We start from the raw sequence: 24,278 nt of genomic DNA on the forward strand, positions 1-24,278 counted from the left end.
ATTCTGGTCTTTACATCAAAGGAAAGCAGCACGATTGTTTGCCTCCTTGGGCTTCAAATTAAGCCGTCTGGCCTGTTTGTTTGTTTTAATGAGGCTGAAATATGCACCGCCAAAGCAGGACCTCAGGTCTTTGTGACGCGTAGAGCATTATCAGGCTCAAGAGTGATCTGCACCCAGAAATGCTATGATGTTCAATTTCTTCAAGGGCTCTTAAGTGCATGTTATCAACATCTATTCATCCATTCCACGGCGCATCGCTGAAAAAGGCGGTCGGTTCAGGACACCCTTGACCATGTAAGTGCGGGTAGCACATGTGCTCACTGCCATTTCTTCTGCTTATTTCCTGGACTCCCTTAGCTTACCAGAGAAAGCAAGACAAGCAGAGAGAGGGGGCTGAGAGATTAATGTCCTGGGAATCATGCGGCAACACACACGTGTGTCTGAATAAGTGCCCAGCGGAGTAAGGGAGAGACACCCGAGGTCCGGACACAATACGGTGGGGCAAGTCGATCAATATTTGGTTGGTGGTCCCCGTGGGACCCGTATTCAAGGCTGGAGGTGTCATGGGATGCACATGGATGCCACCTCCTCTGGGGAAAAAAAAAAGACAAAAAGTCAAAGATCTGTGAAAATAGACCCCCCCCCCCGTTCTGTGTAGTTTCACTCACGCTAAGATAAATATACCAGCAAACTCTGCTCTACAATTGGATTAAAACAATTAAACCTAGACCATGTGAACACCCCCCCCAACCCCCTCAGTAATTTTATCATGCCCTGCCCCCCCCCCACAATTCTCCTTGACCCCCACCCTCCTCCTCGAAATATTTTTACAACTTGACCACTGCCGGTACTGACGAGGTCCAAGACCCTGATCGGTTACCTGCCGCTGTAGGTTTGTGGGTCAAAGGTCACAGCGGGCACACACCTAGTGGGCACTCATGCTCTGCCCTGCCATTAAACTATGTCACCGGGGGGGGGGGGAGAGATATAAGGGGGGAAAGTGAGGAGGAGCAGAGTGGGGGCTGGGGAGCTGGGGGCTGGGGAGGCTTGGGATTCCAAGCACGGCCATCCCTCACAGGCCTGCCTTGTTCAGCCCGCACAGTTGCTACACATGACGGAGTGCCCACTTTTCTCACCTCTCCTTACCAAATGCTGCTGGACAGCTGCTTCCATGTGACTCCTGGGCCCCAGCAGGGGGCGTGATGGAGCCAAACTACCCACATCTCCCATAGAGCAGCTTGAGGAACCAAAAAAAAAAACCCAAAAACAGATGGAAATGAGTCCGTAAGGGTCATGTGAACTTCACCTACCTTCAAACAACAAACCTAATCAAATTAGGAGCGTAACAGCAGCAGTGATAACTTGTAAGAACAACAACGTAAGATTTCACCCTCTCAAGAGGGAAATATTTTGGTAGCCATTCAAAATACCGACTGCATGGCACAGATCACCTCAAGATAAGGAAACATAAAGGCCATAATTCGCAGCGATCAAATGGTGCAGTCTTTAACCCCTCCTCCGTGCTCCATATGACTTCATTCACCCTTAAAAAGTCTTATCAGATCTCATTATCACACCACATAGCTGCATACCGGTACATCAAAGTCTTTGACTTGCAAGAGGAAGTTATTTTGTTGCTTAGATGACAAAAAATTCCTCACAATTTGCAACTGCGTCTGCTCTTAGGGTACTATGATAGAACCCCCAGGGGCCTTGAACTGCGTTCATCAGTGCACAGACGTGGCATAATTTCCATCTCCTGTTTTGCTGTAAGAATAATTAGCGTGTTTCTTTTTTAAGTCCCTTTCAGTCATTCAGGAACGCGTGCAGCGGCTCCGAGTCAAACGTCAATCTGATTTTTGCACCTTGCGGCCTCAGCAGGAAAAAAAACACGAGATGAGGTCATCTTCTGCTACAACTCCGTGGGTTTTAGGTGGGGGGGTGTGTGACCGTAGCAGGCTCAAAAACAAGAGAAGGAAAAGCTACAGGCTGGGCCAGCACGGATCACAGCAAGCACTGAACAGGATCTTTCTGAAAGGGGACCGAGGCCCTTGGCTGAGAGCCATTCTGCCCTTTAATCCACTTTTTCATCAATTTGTTGCCCTTCGCACACAGGGCCATGTTAAGAAAGTCCCATAGATAAAGCATTGAAAAGCTCCCTGGATCTGAGGACTTGTCACTGTGCCTGTGTATGTATACGCGTTTTCAAAAGGAAGGATTACGTTACCGCAGGGTTTGCGGGATATATAGGGGGCAGCTGCGTTACACAAGACAGGGATTAAATATGGCCTTGTGGAGCGGGATAAAGGCAGGGGTCCACGCTGGGCAATGTAACTGCAATGTTAGCGATCTAAAGAAAGACCCAGGGCACTCGGGCTACTTGGAAAACACAAACTCCCAGCAAACGCGACTCGTGCAGCGTCAAGTATCTAAGGAGCAGTACGGGAGCTCCAAGTACAATGAAAGTCATTAGGCATTATGCTGCGACTCTCAGGGCATTCTGGGTAGAACTTCCCCAGAGTATGTTGTTCTGCACTGTGGTATTAAAGGAGTGAAACACACACAGCAGGCACTTAAAAACCAGGGATGGTGCTGGTGATACTGATCGCGGAGCTGAACGGGTTTGGTATCTGCAGATAAGAGGCGCTTAATGTTCCCAGCCCAGACACCCCAGTGCTGGGAATGCTTATGTGCCAGTCAAAGCCACTGGTTTAAGAGCGACCGTGGAGTATTGTTCCCTCAGAACCATGTGGATCTCAGGTTCCGTTCCTGTCGGTCGGAGACACGGAGGATGTCTTAAAAGGCAAGTGTGGGGGGATTTCAACTGACACAAGAGAACCCCATTAATAAAGAATGCTTAAATAATGGATGGAAAATGAGATCACTGACCAATTTGGATATTATTTCAGAGGCTTCCTTGAGAAACAGCTCAGGTTATTCAATCTAACATCTAACTGTCCTTTTAAAGTATGTCTACAAGAGTTTGACCCATTCAATCGGTAATTTTTAATAAGAGGTACAAATATAGGGGTACACATTGTGTGAAATTTAACCCACAAGCTTTTTGCATCTCGCATGCTTATTTAGCATAAAAGTCCCAGTTCCTGTTTTGTGGCGCAAAAGCGACACATGAAAGTGGCCATTGCAGGTTCAGGAACTCAGAACCATGAACCAAGTTTCTCAACGTCGGTGGGAATGTGCCTTATGGAGCAGCCCTGACCTCCTACAAACAGCCCCCACAGGTGCACCTTCTCCCAGGGCTTTCATGTCTCCCCCAAGGAGACAACGTGTTACAATCCATAACTTCAGGAATTTAAACAACTTACTTTTTTTAAACCCACACTACAACCAATGATTTGGTACAAACCTCAGCCAAATACACAGGGGAGCCATAAAAAGGAAGACAAGGGGACAAAGCTGGCTGGAAAAGCATCTGCTTAATAATGAGGACAAAATGAACAACTGTTTGCTGAAGATGACCGAAACCCCAACTAGGCTATTTAAGTTAACTGGACTGTGAATGAGAAAGAACATGTGACACTGCGGTTATGGAACCGACAGTCAACAGGCATCAGAGAAGGCTGCCAAGCAGTCATGCATGAGAAGACAAACCGCGCCTTCGCCTTCTGCTAAATGCAGGTAAATAAGGACAGGCAGTCTCACTAGGATTGCTGTTCAGGAAGAAAACAGGATTTCTCATTTCCATGCATTCAATCGGGGCATTTAAAAGGCAACTGCAAGAAAAGACAACTTTTCGTACATTTAGAATCAGTTCATCATTTATTACTATAACACCCCCCTCCCCCAAAGTCCAAATATTATGAAGTTTGATTGGCAGTGACGGGTTGGAAATTACACATCAGAAAAACAGGATCTAAAATTAAATTGCTTATTTATTTTTTATTTAGAATTACAATGGTGTCCAACTTGTTCATCTTAGCCTATTCAGGGCCTATAAAAACAGAGTCGTTGCAGACTTTGAGTCTGAGTAAACAAAGGAAGCATGTACAACTGATCTATAAATGGGGGCAACAGTCAACAGCGTCAGACATGTGTGCCCCCCCCCCAGACGACATCACATCCAAATCCAGTCATAAAAACAACAGGGCATCCCTGCAAATATATAGCTCAAAAAAAAAAAAAAAAAAAAATAGCTTTGTGACAGATGAAAGCTAATGTAAGATATTTAACACGGCTAATGGAGACGAGAATTTAAGTGCCCGAGTGATGAGACGATACAAACGCGACGTGGGGCCAAAGCTAACAGAGCCTGGACGTTCTCTACACCAGCAGCTACTCGTCTGTCCAGCCGCTGGCAGGACAGGAGGCCACATGAAGCGCAGAGAGAGGTCAGAGGGCGACCAGGGGCTGGTTTGGAGAACAAGCCCTCAGGCTCGTTTGACCGCAAACCCACATTACTGCGAGACAAGAGCAACACCTAGTGGCCAGAGAGCCAAACCATATCTTCAGTGCCGCGCAGGGCGAGGGAAGGACTAAACGAGACGGTTAAAATATACTCTGTTGATATCGTTAAATATCAAGCTGCTAAAACTGAGGACTAAAGGATTTAAGTAGCAGTTTAAGGTTTTAACATATTAAACCAGCAATGCCCGATTTAAGGCAAACAGAAGCAAACAGCATGCAAATACGTTTCTATTAGAAGGGCTGATGATGGCTGCCTAATATTTATTCTGCAGATAAATAGCGGCGTGAAATTAAAACAAAGATACCAGTCACCTGTTTGGTGTCCAATGGAGAGAAGAGGGTTCAGCCAACCTAAACTGGGACCTGGGCACACAGCTCGCAGCTAGAACTGGATTGTGGTTTGACACGGCTTGAAATGGCTAATCATAGACTCTCCGCCTTCTGCGCCAAAAATGTACTATACATCTTCAAACCCATGTCTATAAAAAGCGGTTCAACAAAAATATAATCCAACTGCTGTAGAACCAAGAGCAGACCAGGCCGATATTTTCTTTTGGTTTGCAGGAAACACACACAAAAAGTTGTCAGTTCTGTTTTGACATCCTGAAATAGAATTACCTCAAAATTGGTATTATAAATGGGTCTATTGAGGGGAGGGTGTTACTGTCCAATATCATTTACGATGAGGTATGTAAGAGGTAGAATTGTTACAACTGCAGTTCACTGGAGACACACTGCACACATATAGCGCCACCTGCTGACCCAAAACAAAAAAAAAAAGGTCAATTCAAATTCAAGTTTGATTCCTGCTGACAGGAGCAACACGTTTACCTGGATTTGTCGGGACAAACATAGAGCCTGCACCTTTTTCAGTATTGGTTTAAAGCAGAAGGGACTTGCAGCAGAGCTGCTTTCTGAAAAAAGTATTTCATTAGAATGGAAAAAAAATAAATTGCATAATTATAGCAGTGATCAGATTGTTGCATATGGGAAAAGAAAACGAAAACCCAGAGTGAGTTTTAACACTGAGCCCAAACTCAGCTGGAGCCAGGAAACGGGATGCCAGTGTTTCAGTGTTGAATAAAGAGTCCAGAGTTACAAGTTTCACAGCTGCGAGCTCCCTCTCTCCCCACAGCTGCCAGCCCACCCCACCCTTCCACCTTCCGCATCAAAGACCCCCCCTTCGGTATCAAACTCGTGCCGGAGCCACGGTCCATTTTAATGATCAGGCTTCCAAAACATACAGACAGGATAAAGGAAATCATTTTATAAAAGCGCTCACTTCACTCAATACTGAAACATTCTGTCCGTTTTTGGGGCCGAGGACGGGGGTTACACCAATGTTAACGTTACGGGTATTAAAATCAGCTTTTCAAAAGATGGACAGAAAGGAAATGGGGGGAGGGGTGTGTGTGACTTGCGGACATAAACGGCAGGATCTCAGTATCACCCAGACAAAGGGAATGCAAATCCCCTCCCCTCCTCAGCCTCATGTGAGCAGCTTCTGCCATTTGGAATGTCGTTAGCTGGCTTTGTCCTCCTCGCTGCTCTCCTCCTCGGCCTCCCCCCTCTTCAGGGGTGAGGGTCTCCTGCCCTCCAGCCCACATCGCGCCCCCCTACGTGGCCGGCCAGCCTTCCGCTCGCCGTCCCTCTCCGGCTCGCCCCTGTGAGCGGCGGCCGCAGCACGTCTGCTGGTCCTCCGTGTGCCCACCTCCTCGTCATCCTCCACATCGCTGTCGCTCTCCTCGCAGGCCCGCCGTGCCACGCGGCCCCGCCTGCTCTGCCGGCCGGGTGGCTCCTCATCCTGCTCCTCCTCTTCCTCCCCCCGCCTGGCAGTCCGCCCCGCACCCCGGCCCGCCTCCTCCGCTCGCCCCTGACGCCTCCTGGGCCGTCGCCGCAGGTAGCTCAGGCCCGGCAGCATCCTGTGGAGCAGCTCCACGAAGCTCTGCTCCGTCTTGGCCATGCAGGACAGCACAACGCTGCCCGGTTGGTTGTATTCCTCTGCGTTGGAGAACACCAGCTTCATGTCCTCCAGGAAGTCGGTGCTGTGCCGGTACTGACCCTCTGCGAACTTCTGCAACATGGTCTGGAAGTCCATGGGATGGGAGATGATGTCCAGGTAGTCCTCAGCCTCTTCAGGGGACACTGGCTCTCTATAATAAGAAAGAGGAGATCTCGTCACTCTGCTCACCAACGCCAACTTTGCAGACAGCTACTTTCCAGCATTAACGATGCTGAAGGTCCATCCCAACGGCGCTGAGCCACTCAGGGTGTAGAGGCCACTCTCACCTGAATGGCCAGCTGCAGCGGTACTTTATAAGCTTCCGCAGAACGTCCTCACACTTTTCCACATGCGCGTTGTGCCTCTGGCCGCCCATCCTGGAGCTCTGCCGTACCTGCGTTGGGGGGAGGCACGACAGCGATAATGAGTGAAGGAAAGTTAGACGCCTTCCTTGGCTCGCATAGGGGCTGGGGTCCCTATCGCCCCTGCAATGTGTCGAGGAGAAACTTTAGAGCAGGAAAACCAAGCAGCGGCTCATGACAGACCATGAGTAACCTGGTTGCCACGGAGAGGGGGTAACAGGCAGGATGTCGGTGGCTACATTCAGTGCTGAGATCCACAAGATTCTGCTGCAAAACAATGGCAGGGCGAGAGCTTAAACGGGCCCAGCGTGGCCCAGTATGGCAGCCCTGAAGGTGTCTTCTGCGGGGGCGACAGACAGCAGGACGACAGGGGGTCACAGCTGCCATTCCAGAGGCCCCTGAGCGCCAGCCTGTCGGGTAACGAGGAGCTGAAGCACGCCGGGGGCCCGATAAAGACCCCCCAGTTGAGGGGGGGAGAGTCGCTCACAAGCCTTGTCAGGTGGTTAAGTACGCGACGATAGCTCTGCCTGGATGACAGCTTCTGTAAAAAGGGAGCTGGGAAGCCCCTCTGTCTGACAGCATACCAGGGGCAGCAGGCGAACGACGCTTCTCAGCATTCAGGCCACTTAGCACAGCGACTCCCAACTCAGCCGAAGCGTATAGCTTCTGAAACACGCCGATTTCATGTATGCCGTAAGTGGTACCGGAGGTCCGATACTATCCTTACCGGCTCCTCAGGCTCTGCGAGGCTGCCTGGCGAGGTCCTAGCCCTCCCTCCACGTGGTAACTGCCTCTTGGCTGTCGCCGCCCTGCTGGGCTGTTTGGAGCGGGAGGATGAGTGCTTCCCTTTGGTCGCCTTCCGCGGTCTCACTGAGGGACACGAACAAGGGGTGAGAATGTTCACTGAGACAGAGACACACAGACACAGACACAGACACACACACACACGCCACCGTGCTTAAGGGCCCCCACTTAATAAAGCAGAACAATTACTATAAAAAGCTGCAGCAGGACTTCCTCTCAGACGGTCTCCATCCACTAGCCGGTGTTATCGTAAATGTTAATCATAACTCAGCCATTTCTGAAGGCCCGTTTGCTCAATCATCCTTAAGAGACAAGCACCACTCACCTACAGAACTCGGCGATTAATCACCAGACTGCCAGAGTGCGGAGGAGCCAACGAGGCGTCCACTTACAGCCAAATGATTATAAATGACGTGAATGGCCTGACTTACAGTAATATTTCTTCTCATTGTAACCTCTGATCAACGAAATTCACGGAGAAGACAAACACTTCTGCCTCACAGGGACAGCAGCAAGCCCTCTGGGAATTTTAACATTTTAATAAATCAGCGATAGCGTTTCACTTCTTGCCGTAAATTTTATGAGACGTCGGCGCAGTCTGAGTAAGCGACAGACATTAAAGATATTGCCAGCGTTTAATACAAGAATTTGACACGCAAGTAAAAACAAAAATTTTAAAAAAATTAACTAAGATATTCATATGGCATTTCAAATATTAATTCATTTCAAAGATGGGCATGGCTCGCGTTAGTGGGGTACAGGATGGCCAGCCCCTAATGTCCTGCAGGGGGCGCAGTGACACAGACGCCATTTTTTCCCAGGCTCTCCAGCACTGGGCTAGCATATGTCAGAATGTATATCAGCAGAGCACAGGCCCCCTCTGAGGCACCCAGACAGGTGCTGGGGGCCATGGGGACGACCCAGCGCGATACAGGAATGGAAACAAAAAAAAAAAAGAGTGGGGGGATGGGGGCAGGCGGAGAACAGTAAAAACAGGGGTGGCCGGGGTGGATCGTGAAGCCTGACGTACTGGAACGCGTGATGGGAAGGGGGGGGGGGGGGGGGGTAGGCACCAGAGCCCCAACTTAACAGCCCAAACTCAACCAGACACATGTGGCGGCATTGTCATCCTACCAGTAACGTCTCAATGTCAGACAACCAGGGCAAACAGACAATATAAATAAAATAGCTGCATAAACTAAGAAAAACACATAAAAAAAATAAAAGTAATGATGAGAAAAGCAGAGCGCATAGCGATCATTCCCACCCCTCAGCACCACGTTTAAGGTGAAGTCTCTTTTGTCCAGCCCTCATTCGTGGGATTCCCACTCCACATGCTGGGCATTACATCACCCTCACAGACAAGCCCCGCCTCCCTCACGGGTCATTGGCCGATTGCGGGGAGGGGGAGGGGGCAGAGCAGCAGAGGCATATGGTGCTCTTTGTCTGCTTGTCAGCTCCCGGCGAAGGGCTGGGGGCAGCCCGCATGTCACAGCTGCCACCGCCATACATTAGCGCCCCATTAAACATGCCGAAGATTCAGCAAATCGCCCATTCGGGGGAAACGAGCCCCCTCGTCCCAGCGGCTAGTAGATTCTGCTGCTGATGTAGCCGTCATGGCTCAGACACCGGCAGTCGCCGTCTGGTCCCTGAGGCACCTGGCAGTAACACCCCCACGCGCCTCGGGAACCAGAACAGCACTGGCGTCCCAAACTGCCAGCCTCACAGCCCAAAAAAAAAAAAAAAAAAAAAAAAACCTTTCACCAAAACGCACAACTGGAAAAAGCAGACTGCAGAATTCAGCAGGCAGAGAGGAGGGACGTACAGCTGTGTCCAATGGGTTTGAAGTCAACATCATCTTCCTCCTCCTCCTCCTGAGGATCGTCCTCTTCTTCCTCAGACTCTTCCTCAGAATCCTCTTCCTCTTCAGATTCTTCTTTGTAGCTCCTGCAACATACACAGGCACGTCCATGTGACCGGGGTTAGGGATCAGCACAGGGGGGTGTAACGGTCTGGCCAGCATGCTGGGAGACTCAGCACCTGAATGAAGAGGCTCCGGATACACAAGGTCCTGTTCCAGCTGAGAACTGAACCCGTTTCCACTTCATTCGCCATTTGAATTAATAAATCACATAATTCTACCATTCACTCAGTACGGGGTCACATCATCCAATGTGTTTAATGAAGAATGTCTAATGAACATAGGTTAATCGCCTTATTATATAGTTCAAGTAAATTATGTTCAGCAGTATATTCTCTGGTTTAGCGTTCACAAGGGATCAGATGCAGAGTGCATATATAATACCTTAACATATATGTACAATGTGGCCTTCGAACCACCTAAAATTACTTACACCATTTATCCTATTAACAGAACATAAAAACAAAGATTAAATCGGTCCAGGAACTCTGGAGCAAAACAGCACATAGCGTGTGAGGTCATGAATCTCAGGTATAATATTCAAATTGAGTAACACACATCATGAGAGGTGTAACCAATTGAAATTTCAAATCCAGCCCAAGGGTCTTTGATAGAACTGCAAATTCAGGGAAACTGAATGTAGTGAAAAATAGTTATTAGCTCCGAATGAAAAAACAATTTAAATATGTGATGACTCGTAACTCAAAAGGAGGACATGTGAATATCTACTCTGTTATATCACAGACCAAGTACTTATAGGTGTATTGGATCATCTGAGAGTGAAAGATTCCTGGGTGTCAGAGTTAGTACGCATTAAGTTTTAGGGATATAATGTGTGGGATGTTCTGTGTTTCTGCAGCCGAGACGGAGTGTCACCTCCCTGCGGGTGGCTATGTGAGCCGAGTGGAATGGGTGGGGGTGGGGGGGTGGGCGTACCTGCCGCGAGAGCAGCGGCGTGCCCCAGCGGGCAGGCAGGCAGGACAAAGCCACTCCCCGTCAGGGATGGAGTACAGCACGGGGCGGAGGCAGAAGAGGTGGAAGGGCTTGTTGCACTCGTCACACAGGATCAGCTTGTCGTCCTCTCCTGCCATTGAAAGGGGGTGACAAGAGGGCCGCGCTGGGTTACATCAGTGTGCCGACAGACACCGGGCTCCCAGGGTTATGCTGTGACGGGGTGTGGCAGCACGCTACTCAGACAAAGAACAAAGCCTACAAGAGGTTCTAACATTAGTTCCCTTAATTCACTCTGCACATTTAAACGGAATGCGATTAGCGGACTAGGCAGCTAAGAATGAATAAAAAAGATGAGATGAAATCAGCTGCCTACAGGGGGTCTACCGTAGTAAGCTAAATGATGCAACCATCCCTGTGAAGGACTTCATCTCCCAGCATGCATTGCATCCTTTCACTCTATGGCACAGACCCACCCTCAAGGAGTCTAGACAGACTCAGAGCAAGATGGCAGACCTGTCCACACGTCCTGTCACACAGCCTAAAACGGTGCGTTTGCAGCCAACGAATGCGCTTTCATCTCCCTAGCATTTGTCGTCGTTTATCTCAAGCCGAAAATTACGTAGAACATATACTCTAAGTGTAGGATCATGGACACACATGATGAGTCCACATGGCACCAGCTGAATGAAACATGGCACTATAGATTTTCCATCTGCTAATACTGCGCGTGCTAAGTTTGCTGTGCGCCCCCCAGAGCGAGACGACACTCCCCACAGTAACGGTAAGAGACCGCCATCTCTACGCCAGCTGGAGCAGCTCCCATGGCTGCCCAGGCAGCGCATCACACCTGCACTGTCGAGTGTGAACCCCACACCAAACCCAACGTTTCACCGCCCTCACAGAGATTACAGCATTCGGCTGCTTCCACAGCGTCTCTTCTCAGCCTGCCTGCGTTTGCTGGATATAAATGTTAACAGTTAGACTCTGAATGATTAATTCTGGCAGTAAAGGAGTCAATGTTTCAGTCGATGATAAACATGCAGATTGGCTGTGAAGTAACAGCCCTTGGAGGCCCCCTAGTGGTGCAAAAGCCGCATAGGCACATAGAACGCATGCGATTAGACAAGGCCTACATTAAAGTACTTCTACAATTAGAACCTTCTCAGAGTTATTTTAAAGTCATTCATTCTTAAAAGATATACAGTAAATTCAGGCTAATCAAGCAAAACTTTCCCTTTTTAATCCATATCTAAAACACCTTTAAGTTCATAATCCTATCCTTTGTTTAACTTAGACATCACGACACATTAAAATCAGCAAGTCCACATGCATGTACAGCAATCCTATAGCTAAATACAAAATCGACTTTCAGGCTTCAAAAAAAAGCACCGGTCCAGGTTTTCCAATTCCCCACACAAAAGTAATTCTACACAGATCCCACAGTACGCGACAAGTTGAGTTTGCTCATTGTCAGTCCTTAGGAAGTTTTGCAGTCTTTCAAATTTATTTCCAGACCCGACCAAGGGAAAACATTTATAATGTCGGTCCAGCTCTGTAAGAACCTAAAGACAAACATGCTGCTTCTCCCAGTGTAACCAGCTGCTAAAAGAATCAGACTGGAAGGTGGGGCGATCGCAGCGGCCGGGCGGACAGGCTTAGCGCCATGCTGCGCCGCACACCCACCTTTCTTGCGGCACACTTTGCAGCGTGCGTTTTCCGCGGACAGGTCCCACTTGATGCAGGCATCCAGCATGCCCAGTAGCACGTGCATGCGCGAGAAGGTCAGTGCTTCACGGATGGCGCTCTTCCACCTCTCCACCGCCGTCGCCACCTGCAGGGCGGGCATGGACATCGCCATCAAATTACTGGTCAGCACAATATTACAATTATGTATTATGTTTAAACCTGTACATTTAAATGGGCCACCACATCCCCCCCCCCATGTAACTGAAGCGAAAATAATACACCATTTTCAACTATCACAAATTGCATAGCATTAAAAGGCAAAAATGGGTAACAAATTCCTTACTTAAAAACACCCATCAAACTTAGCCAAAAGAAATGTTTAAAGCTATTTTCTGGGTAGAAAGTGTATATTTGGTCAGAATAAAAAAAACACAATTTAACATTAGAACATGTGCAATTTAAAAAGAACATTAAAAAAGCTAGTAAAAAATTCTTCTGTAATACAAAAAGTTACTGGTTGTAACACCATTTCACCTCCCAAACCTCTGCTTAGGGGCACCCCAGCCATTCCATGTGTTCGTAAAATTTCATCACCAGCTCACTTAACTAACTTAATTAAAAAAGGTAATGTGGCATTGATTAGTTATATGAGGTCTGCTAGTGGTCCAGTAAAGGAAAAGCACATGGATATATTTCATGGCTGCTGTAAACACTGGGGTGATTTTAGGGTTTAGAAACGGCTGACACGCTTTGACAGACATAATAGCACAGTCTTACACCAACATAAAGATCAAGCACAGTACTGTATGTTTCACCAGTAAAGCAGAAGATGGAAGGAACTTGCAACTCAACACTAACCAGCCCTGGTTAATTAAAATACCATTACAACCAGTGCAGAGAAAGTGCAGCCCCCCAACCCCACAAAGTCAAACCATGAAATGGTTCAAAAGAACATCAAACGGCAGACAAACTCTTAGAGCCCCCCAGCACCTTCAAATGACTCTGCAAAGGAACCTGCAAGCCCACAGACTCGTAAGGAGAGGCAGACGGAGCCGGCCGTCACGCGGCCACCTACCCGCGCCTCCTCCGACAGCTTCTTCTCCTCGTCCAGCTCCTCCGCCTTGCTGCTCTCCTCCCCTGTCTGCTTCCGCTTCTTCTTCTGCTTGGGAGCCATGAAGCCCTGGAGAAACTTCTTGATAACGCTCTCCTGGAGGGTGATGACGCACTCGCCGAAGTCCTTCAGCTTCTCCAGAGAGCGTACCTGTAGGGGGCGCCAGGTGACCCAAATCATTCGGGTCAGTTTACTCGTCAGCATTTGCCATCCTAGATCAGGCTGGAAAACCCAACACATTCTTACCACGTTACAAAGCAAGTTTAAGTGTCTTGTATTCAGTGCAAGACCCACAAGGAACAGCTACAGAGTCACTCATGTTTTTACTGCCATACCCACCCTCCCGCCCCACCCCCGCAAAATGTTCAGTCAATATAATAATGGTAGTGACTCCGCGGTGGCATGGAGTTTCCGACCTTCTCTTCAAACTCGGAGATGTCGTCCATGTATCCGAGGCCCCCTTTCTGCAGACGCGACGCCACCTCGATGATATCACTGCGCAGGTACTTCAGCAGCTCCTGCTGGCCGTCGCAAGTCTTCAGACCCAGGTTGGGCTTGCGAGCCATGCATATGGAGCGCAGGATATCCTGGTATCTGGGCCGAACCAGCCGACACATGCGATGGATTCAGACCAAACAGCTTCTGAAGCCTTTAGGCAACGTGACGCAAAAAGTCTCCCACTGCCAAGTAGAGATGCTCCTCGCTTTCCTATGACTCGACTTGCAATACCATGGTGCGATAGCGATGCACATTCAGTAGTCAATAAACTCTGAATTCTGACATTGGCGTATGATATCGGGCGATGGCAGCATCTACGCTGTTAGCAATCGTGATCGGAAACATTGCATATAGTGTTTAACAACCTATGGTAATCAACCTGGTTCGTAAGCAGAAGAGCCTCCGTATCCTAAACTATTTTAATGTCTAACAAAAAAAGTGACAATTCAACGGAAGAGCGCGTGGAGCACTCACCTGTACTGCAGGCGGCTCTTGAGCTCACTCTCCCTCACTCCCTGAGGGTGAAGGCTGCCCATCAGCTCCTCCAGCTCCCGCGTGGTGTCACACACAAACCTGCAGCACAGACACAAATGGAGAAGCTTTAAACCGGTGTCAGGCTTCAGCTGGATGAGGTCTTGCTGCCAGCCCAGACCAAGCCCATCTCCCTACCAGAGGTTCTGCCCGCGTTTGGGGACGCTCGTCTCCACGGAGGACTGTGGGGCAGCCTGCGGCGACGTCTGGGCACCTTCATCTGTGTCACACTCCTCTTCCTCCTTCTCCTCTACAGGGGGAAAGTAGCCGTCGGACAGGAGCTACGCGACACGCAAGATGAAAGAGTGTCTGCGAGGAGTCTCACCCTCCACGTTGGGCTCCTCCTTCACCTCCTCGGGGGATGGAGTGAAGCTGTAGTCGATGCTCTCGTGCACCCAGCCCTTTTCTATATACAGACCTGGCACCACGTCAGAGAACAGCCAGTACCTGCAACACAGCCGCTAGTCCATCACTCAACAGACCGGCAAAGCAGGGTAGTTACACCACCCTAAATCCGTGTTTGGGGTACAGCCAGGAACGTTAATTTACTATGTCAAAGAATCAACACAAGGAGATGAATAACACTGGTCAAAAAAGGGAGCCTAACATGCTTTTTAAAGCCGATTTCAGAAATGCACTCAGAATTTCACCGTCACCCACGTATTTGAGTTATATCATATTTAGGACATACTGGCAGAATTTATTTCCTGATTAACAAAGTGTCGATATATTAAAGTTTAATTTAAGGAAAATAGTTTATTTTGTACTTCCGTACTTTTGTAAATTTCTATGGCTTCAGAGAAGGGCACAAGGCAGTGTATGTCTGTTTACAGGCTATAACATGTCTGGACGTGTCAACACAGGATCCTGGTCTCTGATATGGAAAAACAATAATCAAGTCGAGTGGCAGGATGAAGGCTGACTTCTGCTGGGCCCTTAAGAGCGATGTTCCGGGGGCCAAGAACAGCAGGAAATCAAACACTTCCACCTTTCAGATGAGGCACTTCCACCATGCACATTCTGTAAATATTCACATAGCTTCATGTTTAACCGTGTGTCACCTGAAATGCTTGCGTGACAATTCCAATGAGATTTAAAAATGTTTGTGCCGAAGACTCGTCTATTTTGATTCATGTAACAAGAGATCGGGGTAATTGGGAAAGACGGGTGAAGACACTCCAAGAGTTTCCTACAACCTCCGAATTTTCCTTCCAAGAACCAAAATGCCGGGCTGACATGCGGCTCGCTGACCTGTTGTGGTTGCGGTCTGTGCCCAGTGGGACTCGCCGCAGGACCAACTTGGCCTTCCTGATGCCCTCCTGAAAGGCTCGCTCGGCGGCGGCCTTCAGCTTGCGCACGCGCTCCTCCTCCGCCTCCTTCACCATCCGCTCTGAAAGGACAGAGGAGCGTTCGTTGACTCGGACGCTTGTGCCCTAGTATCCTATTCAGAACAATAACAAGGGCTGGGTTTGCCCAACCCCGAGGGCACGGCAACCTACCCTTGTTGATCCTCTCCTGTTCCTCCTTCTCCTTCTTAGCCTGAATGGTCTGAAGCCTCCTGTTCTTCACTGTGCTGATTAGGTCATCAGGCTCCGATTCGGCAGGCGGGGGCAACGACTTGGCCTTGGGGGGGTCTTTCTTACCTCCACCCTCTTTCTTTTTGTCGGCCTTCCCTGAGGACACTGGGACAGATCCCCCGCCACCCTCAAGCTTGACCCAGCCCGCCGAGGCACCTTTGGCCTCCATCTCCTCCTTGCGCCTCTGCTTCTCCGCCCTCTTGCGGTCGTTGACCTCCTTGAGCGTGGCCAGGCGCTCCTTCCACAGCTCGGCGGAGCGCTGCTGCATGGCCTCAACGTGGTCCTCTACTGAGTAGGTCATTAGGATGCGGTGGCACAGCCCCACCAGCAAGACGGCCTTCTCGTGTGGGCTCAGCTCAAACACCTCCGATGTCTCCAGCCTCTCCAGGATCTCGGTGCTCACGGTGTCGTCGGGGTCGGTGTCGGCAGAGTCCTCGGAGGTGCTGCCGTCGGCGCAGGCGTCCTGTGGGCGCAGGCAGAGGCGCACCAGCTCGGAGGCGGAGTGCATGGTGAGTGGGATGTCGGAAAGTGCCATATCCAGCTCGCGATAACCCTCAGCCAACTCGTCCTGGAGAAGCGTCTGTAGCAGGATCACCAGCACGCGATTCAGGTAGAAGAATCCACCCCGCTCGGCGCCAAGAGCCTCCATTAGCCCCGCTGCCGTGACAGTGTACTGGTCGTCGGGCATCAGCAGGTCAGAGTAACAATTCAGAAAGTCTGCTACCATGGCAACATCGCCAAAGAGCGTGTTGGGGATGCCTTCGGCCATGTCCACCAGCCTGAAGTTGGGCAGGTTCTTTCCCTCCAACTCCTGGTCTTCGTATCTCCGCTGCTGCTCCCTCCGCACTAGCATCTCCTTCTCGCGCCGCTCCTTGGCCTTCTCCCGCAGCTTCTCCTTCAGCTCCCTGCGCTTCCTGCGCAGCTCGTCCTGTCGCTCCTCCTCACTCATGGCCGCCCAGCGCCGTTTCTGTTCCAGCAGCTCCCAGCGCTTCTGCACCATGACGCGGACCTCCTCTGGCAGCCGGCCGCGGTCTTCCGGCGTCAGTACCTTAGCCGCTTTGGAGATGAGTGAGGAGAGGGCACTCTTCTTGTCCTCCTTGCCCTTGTTCTCCTTGTAGTAGCGCAGGAGGTGCAGCGCCATGGGAGGCAGGGGCTTTCCCAGCTTGGGGGTTCCCGGAGTGCTCCTGGCCTTCTTCTTGGGGCTCACGGTGGACCTGTTCTTGGCCACGTCCAGCAGCGTCATCTGCTTCATCTTAGGGGTCTTTACTCCCTTCCCGTCCTTCTTGGTCTTCTGGTTACTCGAGCTCTTGACCCCGCTCTTCCTGTTCTTCTTGGGCTCGCTTTGCTTCTTATCGCCCTGCTTCCTGCTAGACTTTGGGCCCTTCTGAAAGCCCGGCGTCAAAAGAATGACGTCGCCGGCCTCTCCGCCATCGCCAAATTTCTTGGGAGTCCCAGAGATCTTCACTTTCAGAGGGGAGCCGTTCATCTTTTTGATCTGACAAAAAGATTAGCACAAAAGCCATTCATTCTACTCTTACACAGCCTTAAACAGAACAGAACTAAAGCAGTAGTGTTTGCCCTCATGCAGATTTATGCTGCAGGGGGTTACCTGCACATGACCCCAGATGGTTGGGCTCAGCTGTGTGCCAAGCGGGGCTTTCTTCCTCTTTTTTAGCTTCTCCCCCGCCTCGTTCACCACACCAGCATCCCCTCCTGCCATCTTCTGCCTCTTCGACGCTTTGGCCTCCGAAGTGCTTAAGCTTCTCCGTTTAGCTGTGGGGTTCTCTGCAAAGTACTAGAAACAAACAAAAACTACAAAGTTTATTTGATGATGCAATAAAAAAAGTGATCCACACTCTCTTTGTGGAAGACTGACTTTGTATCTTGTCTATGCAGCCTCCCGCTACTTTCGGTACAACAGTTATGCACATTCATTGACATGCTTCACATGTGGACATGAACACACACTCACACACACCCACACACCTCCCCTACCCCACACACCTCACTATTTAAAATAACATCAACAACTGATGTCAAATTTGGGCGAAGTCAGTCTTCCGTTTTGAAAAGCTAAAAAACTTCCCCAGTTTCAAATGATCAAAGGACTTACAAACATCCACGAAGCACTGATACACACAAATGCTTCTGAGCTTTGAAGCTACAGCCCTCACGGAGGGGTCTGTGTCTGCACAGCTTGTTTCCTATACGCCACACGGCGCTTCGCCACAAGCAACATCTCAGCTTCAAGAGAAGCGATGAACGAATTATGTGTGAAGGCGGAGAGATGCGGTTTCAAAAACCAGCGGAGTACGCAAACCGGCCTACCCAATGGCAGACCTTTGGTCCTCAATCACCAGATTCAACACCATGTCACAGTCATCAAGAAGAGAATTTATGACCTGCTCCATTAAAATCTATATACAATTTTATGGAAACATTCTAGTTATTAAAAGAACTTCTGGGTTCCACAAGCAGCTTTTGTTCATGAGAAGATTTAAAGGGTCACACATAAGGCTTTGACTGGCAGCTCAGCCGTTTCATGTCAGTTTCCTGTGCGGAAGGGCTCACGGCAAATCCACGTGGGGACCACACGCAGCTGTACTTGTTCTCCTCTTGCCGAAGAGCAACAAGATAAAATGCCAAGTTAAAACACCCTAGCCAAAAATTTCACAACTATTCCCTGAATCACTGCAATGTATATTCTCCCGCAGGCAAAGGGATTCCATATTGTATAATAAGGCATACAATGACGATTCTTATAAAAGAAGAAATAGATTCTCAGATACCTTCTGCGTGGCGACTTTCCCTTTCACGGTATGACAAATTGCGGGGGTTGGCGTAAAAAAAAAAAATCAGACGGGAATTTTCTGGGAGTTTTGCGAAAAGAGCAGATGGCAAACAAAAATGCAGTAACTGATAAATGGATGAAATATGTACACTGCCGGTTTCCTGGATGCCAAGCACATTACTCGCAGCGATCTTCCTATCTCGTGCTCATGTAAGAAGATCACTGCGTATTTCGTGCTTCTAATAAGTTTTTGCTTTGCTCGCCAAGGGGATCAAAATTTTTTACGCAGTTCTTCCAGATTTCACAGGGAAGGCTGCTCCCCTAACCCCTGCGATGAGGAATAGTCGACTGCAGTTATTCACTACGTTTTGTTGAAATACATATTAAATTATACCTTGTGTGGGTCCAGCAAAAAGTCACTGAATTTGCTTGGCAGAGAGTACTTCTTGACCAGCTCATCCTCCACAACCCAGGGGGAGCTCTCTCCCGTGCCCAGCCGCAGAGCTGTGTGGCGGATGAAGTAGCGCATGATCTCCTTGTTGGGTGGCCGCTCCGTGCGAAAGAGGCTGTCCACCGGCACGTTACTGATCACCTGGCAAAGCGTAAGGGTACATTAACGACTGACGTTAAATGACGACATACAGCACACGTGTGTTTGGTCTGACTAGATTTCTACTTCATGCCTTCGTTGCGTTACATACAGACCAACTGAATCTTAGCAAGTTCACAAAATTTACTTTAACCGTACAATACATTGTAAAGGAAGTCGGCAGCAAAGGGTTAAACTACTCAATGTCTCAGACTGATGTCATCGCCACACCTTGTCCTCATTGATGAGCTTCACGTCATACTTGTGTGGCAGGAACTTCGGCATCACCCACTTTTTCTTCTCTTCCTTCAAGTTGGTGGGGAGCTTCCTGGGCGACCGGCGAGCTCGCTCACCTTACAGAAATTAGAGCAGGTGAAATAACTAAATGATCCACCATTTGCATAAGCAGATGTACAGCTACATCGGAATACTTCTTTTCACATATCCCATCTTACCCTCCTATGAGAGACACACACACACACTCACATACATAAACCTGTATGTATATCTTTGTAGGGACCGTCCATTCATTATTATGGACATAACCCTAATCCCAAAAATGACAATCTCAACCCCTACTCAGCCCTAACCTTAACCATAAGTAACCAAAGAAAAAACAAGACTTGACATTTTTAGTTTTTTTTATCACAGCTATATATTTATAGAAAACAGTTTCCCCATGTGGGGACTGAAAAAAACTTGGTCCCCACAACATTAGAATAACAGGTTTTTTTTAATCACACAATGTCATGTATACATAACACACAGACTATTTATCCAGCACCAACAGAGCATTTTAAGGGGTTAAGGACCTTGCGCAAGTACCTAATGGAAATGTGACTATTCTGTCAAGGCCGGGCCTCAAACCAGCAACCTTCTGGTCACATATATACACACTTCTTCTGCTAAGCTACAAACTGCCCCATTTGCACAGTGTTACAAAGCCAAAGACTCACATGAAGTTTTAGGGCAACTCATCAAGGGTCAGAAGTCACTTACAGAGGCTTTCCCTCTTGCCGTCTTCCTCCTTAGAAGAGTCCTTCTTCTGGTTCTCCTGGCTGGCATTCTCCTTGTCGCTCGAGGGAGAATCGCACGCTCCGTCAAGCTTTTTTTCAGGGGTTTCCTCCTCAGACTTCTCCAGGGGATGCACCTTCACCACCTTCACGCGCAGGCTCTTCTCCTTCCCTACCTACGGACATGGGCCGCAAATGTATGAGCAACACGGAGGCATACACAAAAATAGTAAGATTCAATAAAATGCCAATGTACTGTTTAAGTGATAACTGAACATTTGCATGATTCCGTTCAGATTAGGGACCATGAGAATAAGGACACACTAAGTCTAAATTACATGCAAGTGAAAATACACGGGCCAATAGTAGAATCAGCTAATGTTTAATCGGCAAACTGCAGGTTGGAGTATCGTACCAAGAAATCACATTCTTCATCCACAGCATACTTGGTGAGGATCTCCAGCCAAGCTTGATCCACGAGCTTGTCCAGAGATACGGTGTTATGATGGACAATCTCCAAAACTGGCTTTTCAAACCATGCCGGATATTCCTCCTTAAGTCTTTCCAAACAGAAAGGCACAGACACAATCAGGTCAAACAATGACATATCCAGCTACTAGGTCAACTCTGCAATGACTGGAGAAGCTTCATAGTTAAGATATGAAACATATAAATCTAGCATGGATATCAGGTTCATATCAATTTATATGTAGTTACCGTAGCAATAATTCAGCACATGATGTTTAACTGGCAATGTCATATTTTTCTATTATTTACGCTGCCTACAGGACCTAAACATCTATGCAACGATGATAACAGAGCAAAGAGTAAACCTGTGGCAGCCAGCTACAGAGATCACAATGACGAAAAGGTTTGGCTGCTTGGGGCACCGCAAAAGCTAACCTACACCGGATTAAGGCAATCAAGGAGAAATGAACACAAAGATGTGCATCACACGTTCTCAATAAAACCCAAGCAGCCAGACCTCTAATCTCAGAAACGCATCCGGGTCCTTCATCTGCCCCCCTGGCATCTGTTCTAAGTTAAACGTGCCATTAACCGTACGCATATATGCATACAAACAAAGATAGCCTCTTTAAAACAGGGCAGTGCATGCAACCGCCGGCGTGTGCACGGGGCGCTTACAGCTCGGTGACTTCCTGCTCCTCCTCCCAGGCCTCTTTGTGCGTCAGCTGGCTGCTCCCGGTGCTCTTGCATGTCCAAATGCGTTCGCTGTACTTCTGAAGGCGCGCCTCGTATTCTCTGCAAGTTATCGCTCAGGAAAACAGCCGACAGTTTCGTGGTTCGTCTCGTGGCTGGCGGTGGAAGGAACTAAAATCGCACACGATTATACGACAAACACATTACGAGACACTCGGTTGTATGGAAGCTGTCCGAAAGAGGGCTTTATGCCTGGTATGCGCAGCCATGTGACAGACAGGATCATTCATAATTGATGCAAGTCTGTGGCAACTGCACTGAATAATTAAGGACCAGCTATTTAGGCTATGTCAAGAGAGCATACATCAGTTTAAAAACTGATATACCGAATTACACCTAAATCCAAGGATCATATACCACGCTTCACTACACGTGAACATGTTTAGAAATTGAAGGTGGTTTCTGGATCAAATTTATACGGTATAAGATATAAATGATCAGAAATGAGAATATCACAGTCATGCCCACGTTGCCCGATTTGCTCGCCTCCTTTGTTGTAGCCTGCGGTCTCCGGTCAGTCTAAATACGCTTGTGCATTACGTAGGGGAACGGCTTCTCTACACCAAACAGCCCGGAGTCTGAGAAACTCCGAGAGCAGTACAGAGTAGAGAGGCTTGATACAGCCATCAACACGAAAACACATGGCAAGGTGAAGCGCCTCGGAGACAAGGGCACCTACAGCGGGCAGAGCCGCGATCTGGAAGCGAGGCCTGCATTTCCCGCACTAGACGCCGGCACGCGCTTAGCCGCCCCGTCATTAGCGCGAGGCAGCCCCGCGCAGTTTCGACGTAACGCAAAAAATACCAAACTCATTTTATAAATATAAAGAAACCTCAACCGTGTACGAGAAAAGATTTACTCGTAATGTGTTTTTGTTTGTAATTACTTCAAAACTTATTGTATGAGCGCAAGCATAACGTGCGAAAAGCGCATTCAGGAATTTCTCCGTAGTCTCGCCTTTATCCAGCGAATCGCGCCATGCAAACATGACAGACAAGGCGGCCGCCCACCCGGCGGAATGTCGGCAGACAGTTACACTTGGGGATGAACGAGCCCATGAAACCAAACTTCTGAAGAATGTGACATTTGATCCTAAGGGAAAATAAAACAAGTACATAAAGCACATGGCACACAGCACTGCGAGATGGCCCTAAGTATTAAAAATCGCTTGCTGTCACTATACTTTAAGTATACTCTAAGTATTCCACCAAGACAGATTAAGCGTGTCTAGGTATAAACCAGGCAAAATTGATTAAGCGCTGTCACCGGAGATGAATAAGGAATCCGTAAATTTAACAAGTCTACTACACGGCAATAACCATCGGGGATTTTTTAAAGAGACACGGTGTTGTGAAAATATAAGAAATTCTAGACTCTTTAAGGGCACAGCGTGTTTTAACTGCCACCGAATCGCCAAAACTCGTGCGACAAGGAACAGATCTTCACACTGTTTCAGCCAAGTTTTACTGTCTTTAAAAGCGAAAACTGAAACTGCGAAGCTAGCAGCTGAAAGGATACTCTTTGTTCCTGAAGGCCTCCTTGGTGTGTTCGATGATGTAGACATCTTCTCCCGGGCCTGGCCGCTCGGCTATAGGCTTAATCAGCGGGTAAGGCTTCCGGCCCAGCAACGGTGCCATGTCGAGAGAGCGGCAAGCACTGATAAATAAATAAATACGTCCCTAACAGCTTGTTCTGGATTCCGTTAAAAACACAAAACAGTATCCGTAGCGCCGGTATTACGAAGTTCCTCCCACGTTTCCCGGGTACCCAATACGCATGGGGTACATAGCTAGCCGGCTAGCTAGCTAGCGGTTGGCTGGTTTGATCCTCAGCGCAAAACAATAACACATAGCAGGCTGGTCAGCGACGAGGCTTGCTACTGTGAGCCGATGATGTCATGGCCCCGGCACGGCGCAGAAGATGTTATACGTTCCAGTATTGAAAATATGGGTATTCACCAGAAAAGGGAAAAGACCTTCCGAAAAATGGAGATAAAAGAAAAGTAAGTCCAACTGAACTCCTGAACGGAGCAGTAGCCGAAACGAAGGCGCTCGTTAGGGGGTCTGGCGCGCTTTCCCGCGGTCAGGATGAGATACCTTGGTTTGACTCCTCCAGCGAGGCTGATGATAGTCTTTATTATTTCTTAAATTATCCCCAAATACGCGGCGATGTGCAAAGAGCTGCAAAAACAAACAGGAGTGCGACATCCAGATTGAAAAATGGCGGGAGTTCCTTGACCGCCGGCAACATTCTGTGCAACCCCAAAACTCCGTTACCCGGGCAGCGTGTGGCGTCGCAAGCATTGATCCCGCCTCTACGTCTGAGTCATTGGTCAGTCAATGACACAGTTCCCTGCCGAAGTAGCTCACTGGTTAGCTGTCCTATCCATCACCAAACTTCGCGCATTCTCGGAGTTCGGTCAAGGTTGGTTGAAGCGAAGGGTTAAAGGTCAGAATGTGTCAACTGAAATCGATACATTTTTAAAATTCCGATGTAATTTCAGTGTATTGGCAACAATTATAAATTAGTAGAAATCATTTTTAAAACTAAACATTTGTTAAGAAATGTGAAGCTGGCATATGCACGTATCTTTTTTTTAAGGGACCACGCCAACCATCATCTATTGTTATCTAACAATGCTGTATGTTGGTGCCCCGTTCAGTCCACGTTGAAGACAGACGTTCCCCATCGAGTTGTTAGTTGTGATTTTCCCGTTTTATTTTCTTATGGTTAAGTTGCAATCAAAACGTGCACTTAGGAGTAGTTTTTTTCGTTTTAGTAAAATAATTATAC

The 24,278-nt window shown here is 48.5% G+C and overlaps 1 protein-coding gene across 1 annotated transcript; it reads right to left on the minus strand.

Moving 5' to 3' along the window:
- Positions 1–3,875: 3,875 nt before the first annotated feature.
- LOC125713064 (tyrosine-protein kinase BAZ1B-like) lies at positions 3,876–23,790 on the minus strand. The gene is made up of 20 exons (XM_048983852.1): positions 23,004–23,790; positions 21,411–21,527; positions 20,680–20,824; positions 20,251–20,440; positions 19,483–19,604; positions 19,057–19,254; positions 17,481–17,666; positions 15,794–17,366; positions 15,546–15,684; positions 14,620–14,741; positions 14,433–14,544; positions 14,238–14,336; positions 13,682–13,859; positions 13,230–13,415; positions 12,152–12,299; positions 10,451–10,598; positions 9,419–9,540; positions 7,517–7,659; positions 6,715–6,821; positions 3,876–6,578 (listed from the first exon to the last, which is right to left on the minus strand). Exons 1-20 carry the CDS (start codon positions 23,120–23,122, stop codon positions 5,948–5,950), a joined length of 4,785 nt encoding a protein of 1,594 aa, XP_048839809.1. The 5' UTR covers positions 23,123–23,790; the 3' UTR covers positions 3,876–5,947.
- Between the last annotated feature and the right edge of the window lie 488 nt (positions 23,791–24,278).

Source organism: Brienomyrus brachyistius, chromosome 18 (assembly GCF_023856365.1).
Source record: "Brienomyrus brachyistius isolate T26 chromosome 18, BBRACH_0.4, whole genome shotgun sequence".
Taxonomy (NCBI): domain Eukaryota; kingdom Metazoa; phylum Chordata; class Actinopteri; order Osteoglossiformes; family Mormyridae; genus Brienomyrus; species Brienomyrus brachyistius.

Excerpts from the sequence above, each read along its gene's own strand:
- LOC125713064 (XM_048983852.1), bottom strand. The coding sequence starts at position 23,122 with ATGGCACCGTTGCTGGGCCGGAAGCCTTACCCGCTGATTAAGCCTATA. Across the intron at positions 17,367-17,480 it reads CCATCTGGGGTCATGTGCAG|ATCAAAAAGATGAACGGCTC; the intron begins GTAACCCCCTGC and ends TCTTTTTGTCAG. Across the intron at positions 13,860-14,237 it reads AAGAGCCGCCTGCAGTACAG|ATACCAGGATATCCTGCGCT; the intron begins GTGAGTGCTCCA and ends GGTTCGGCCCAG.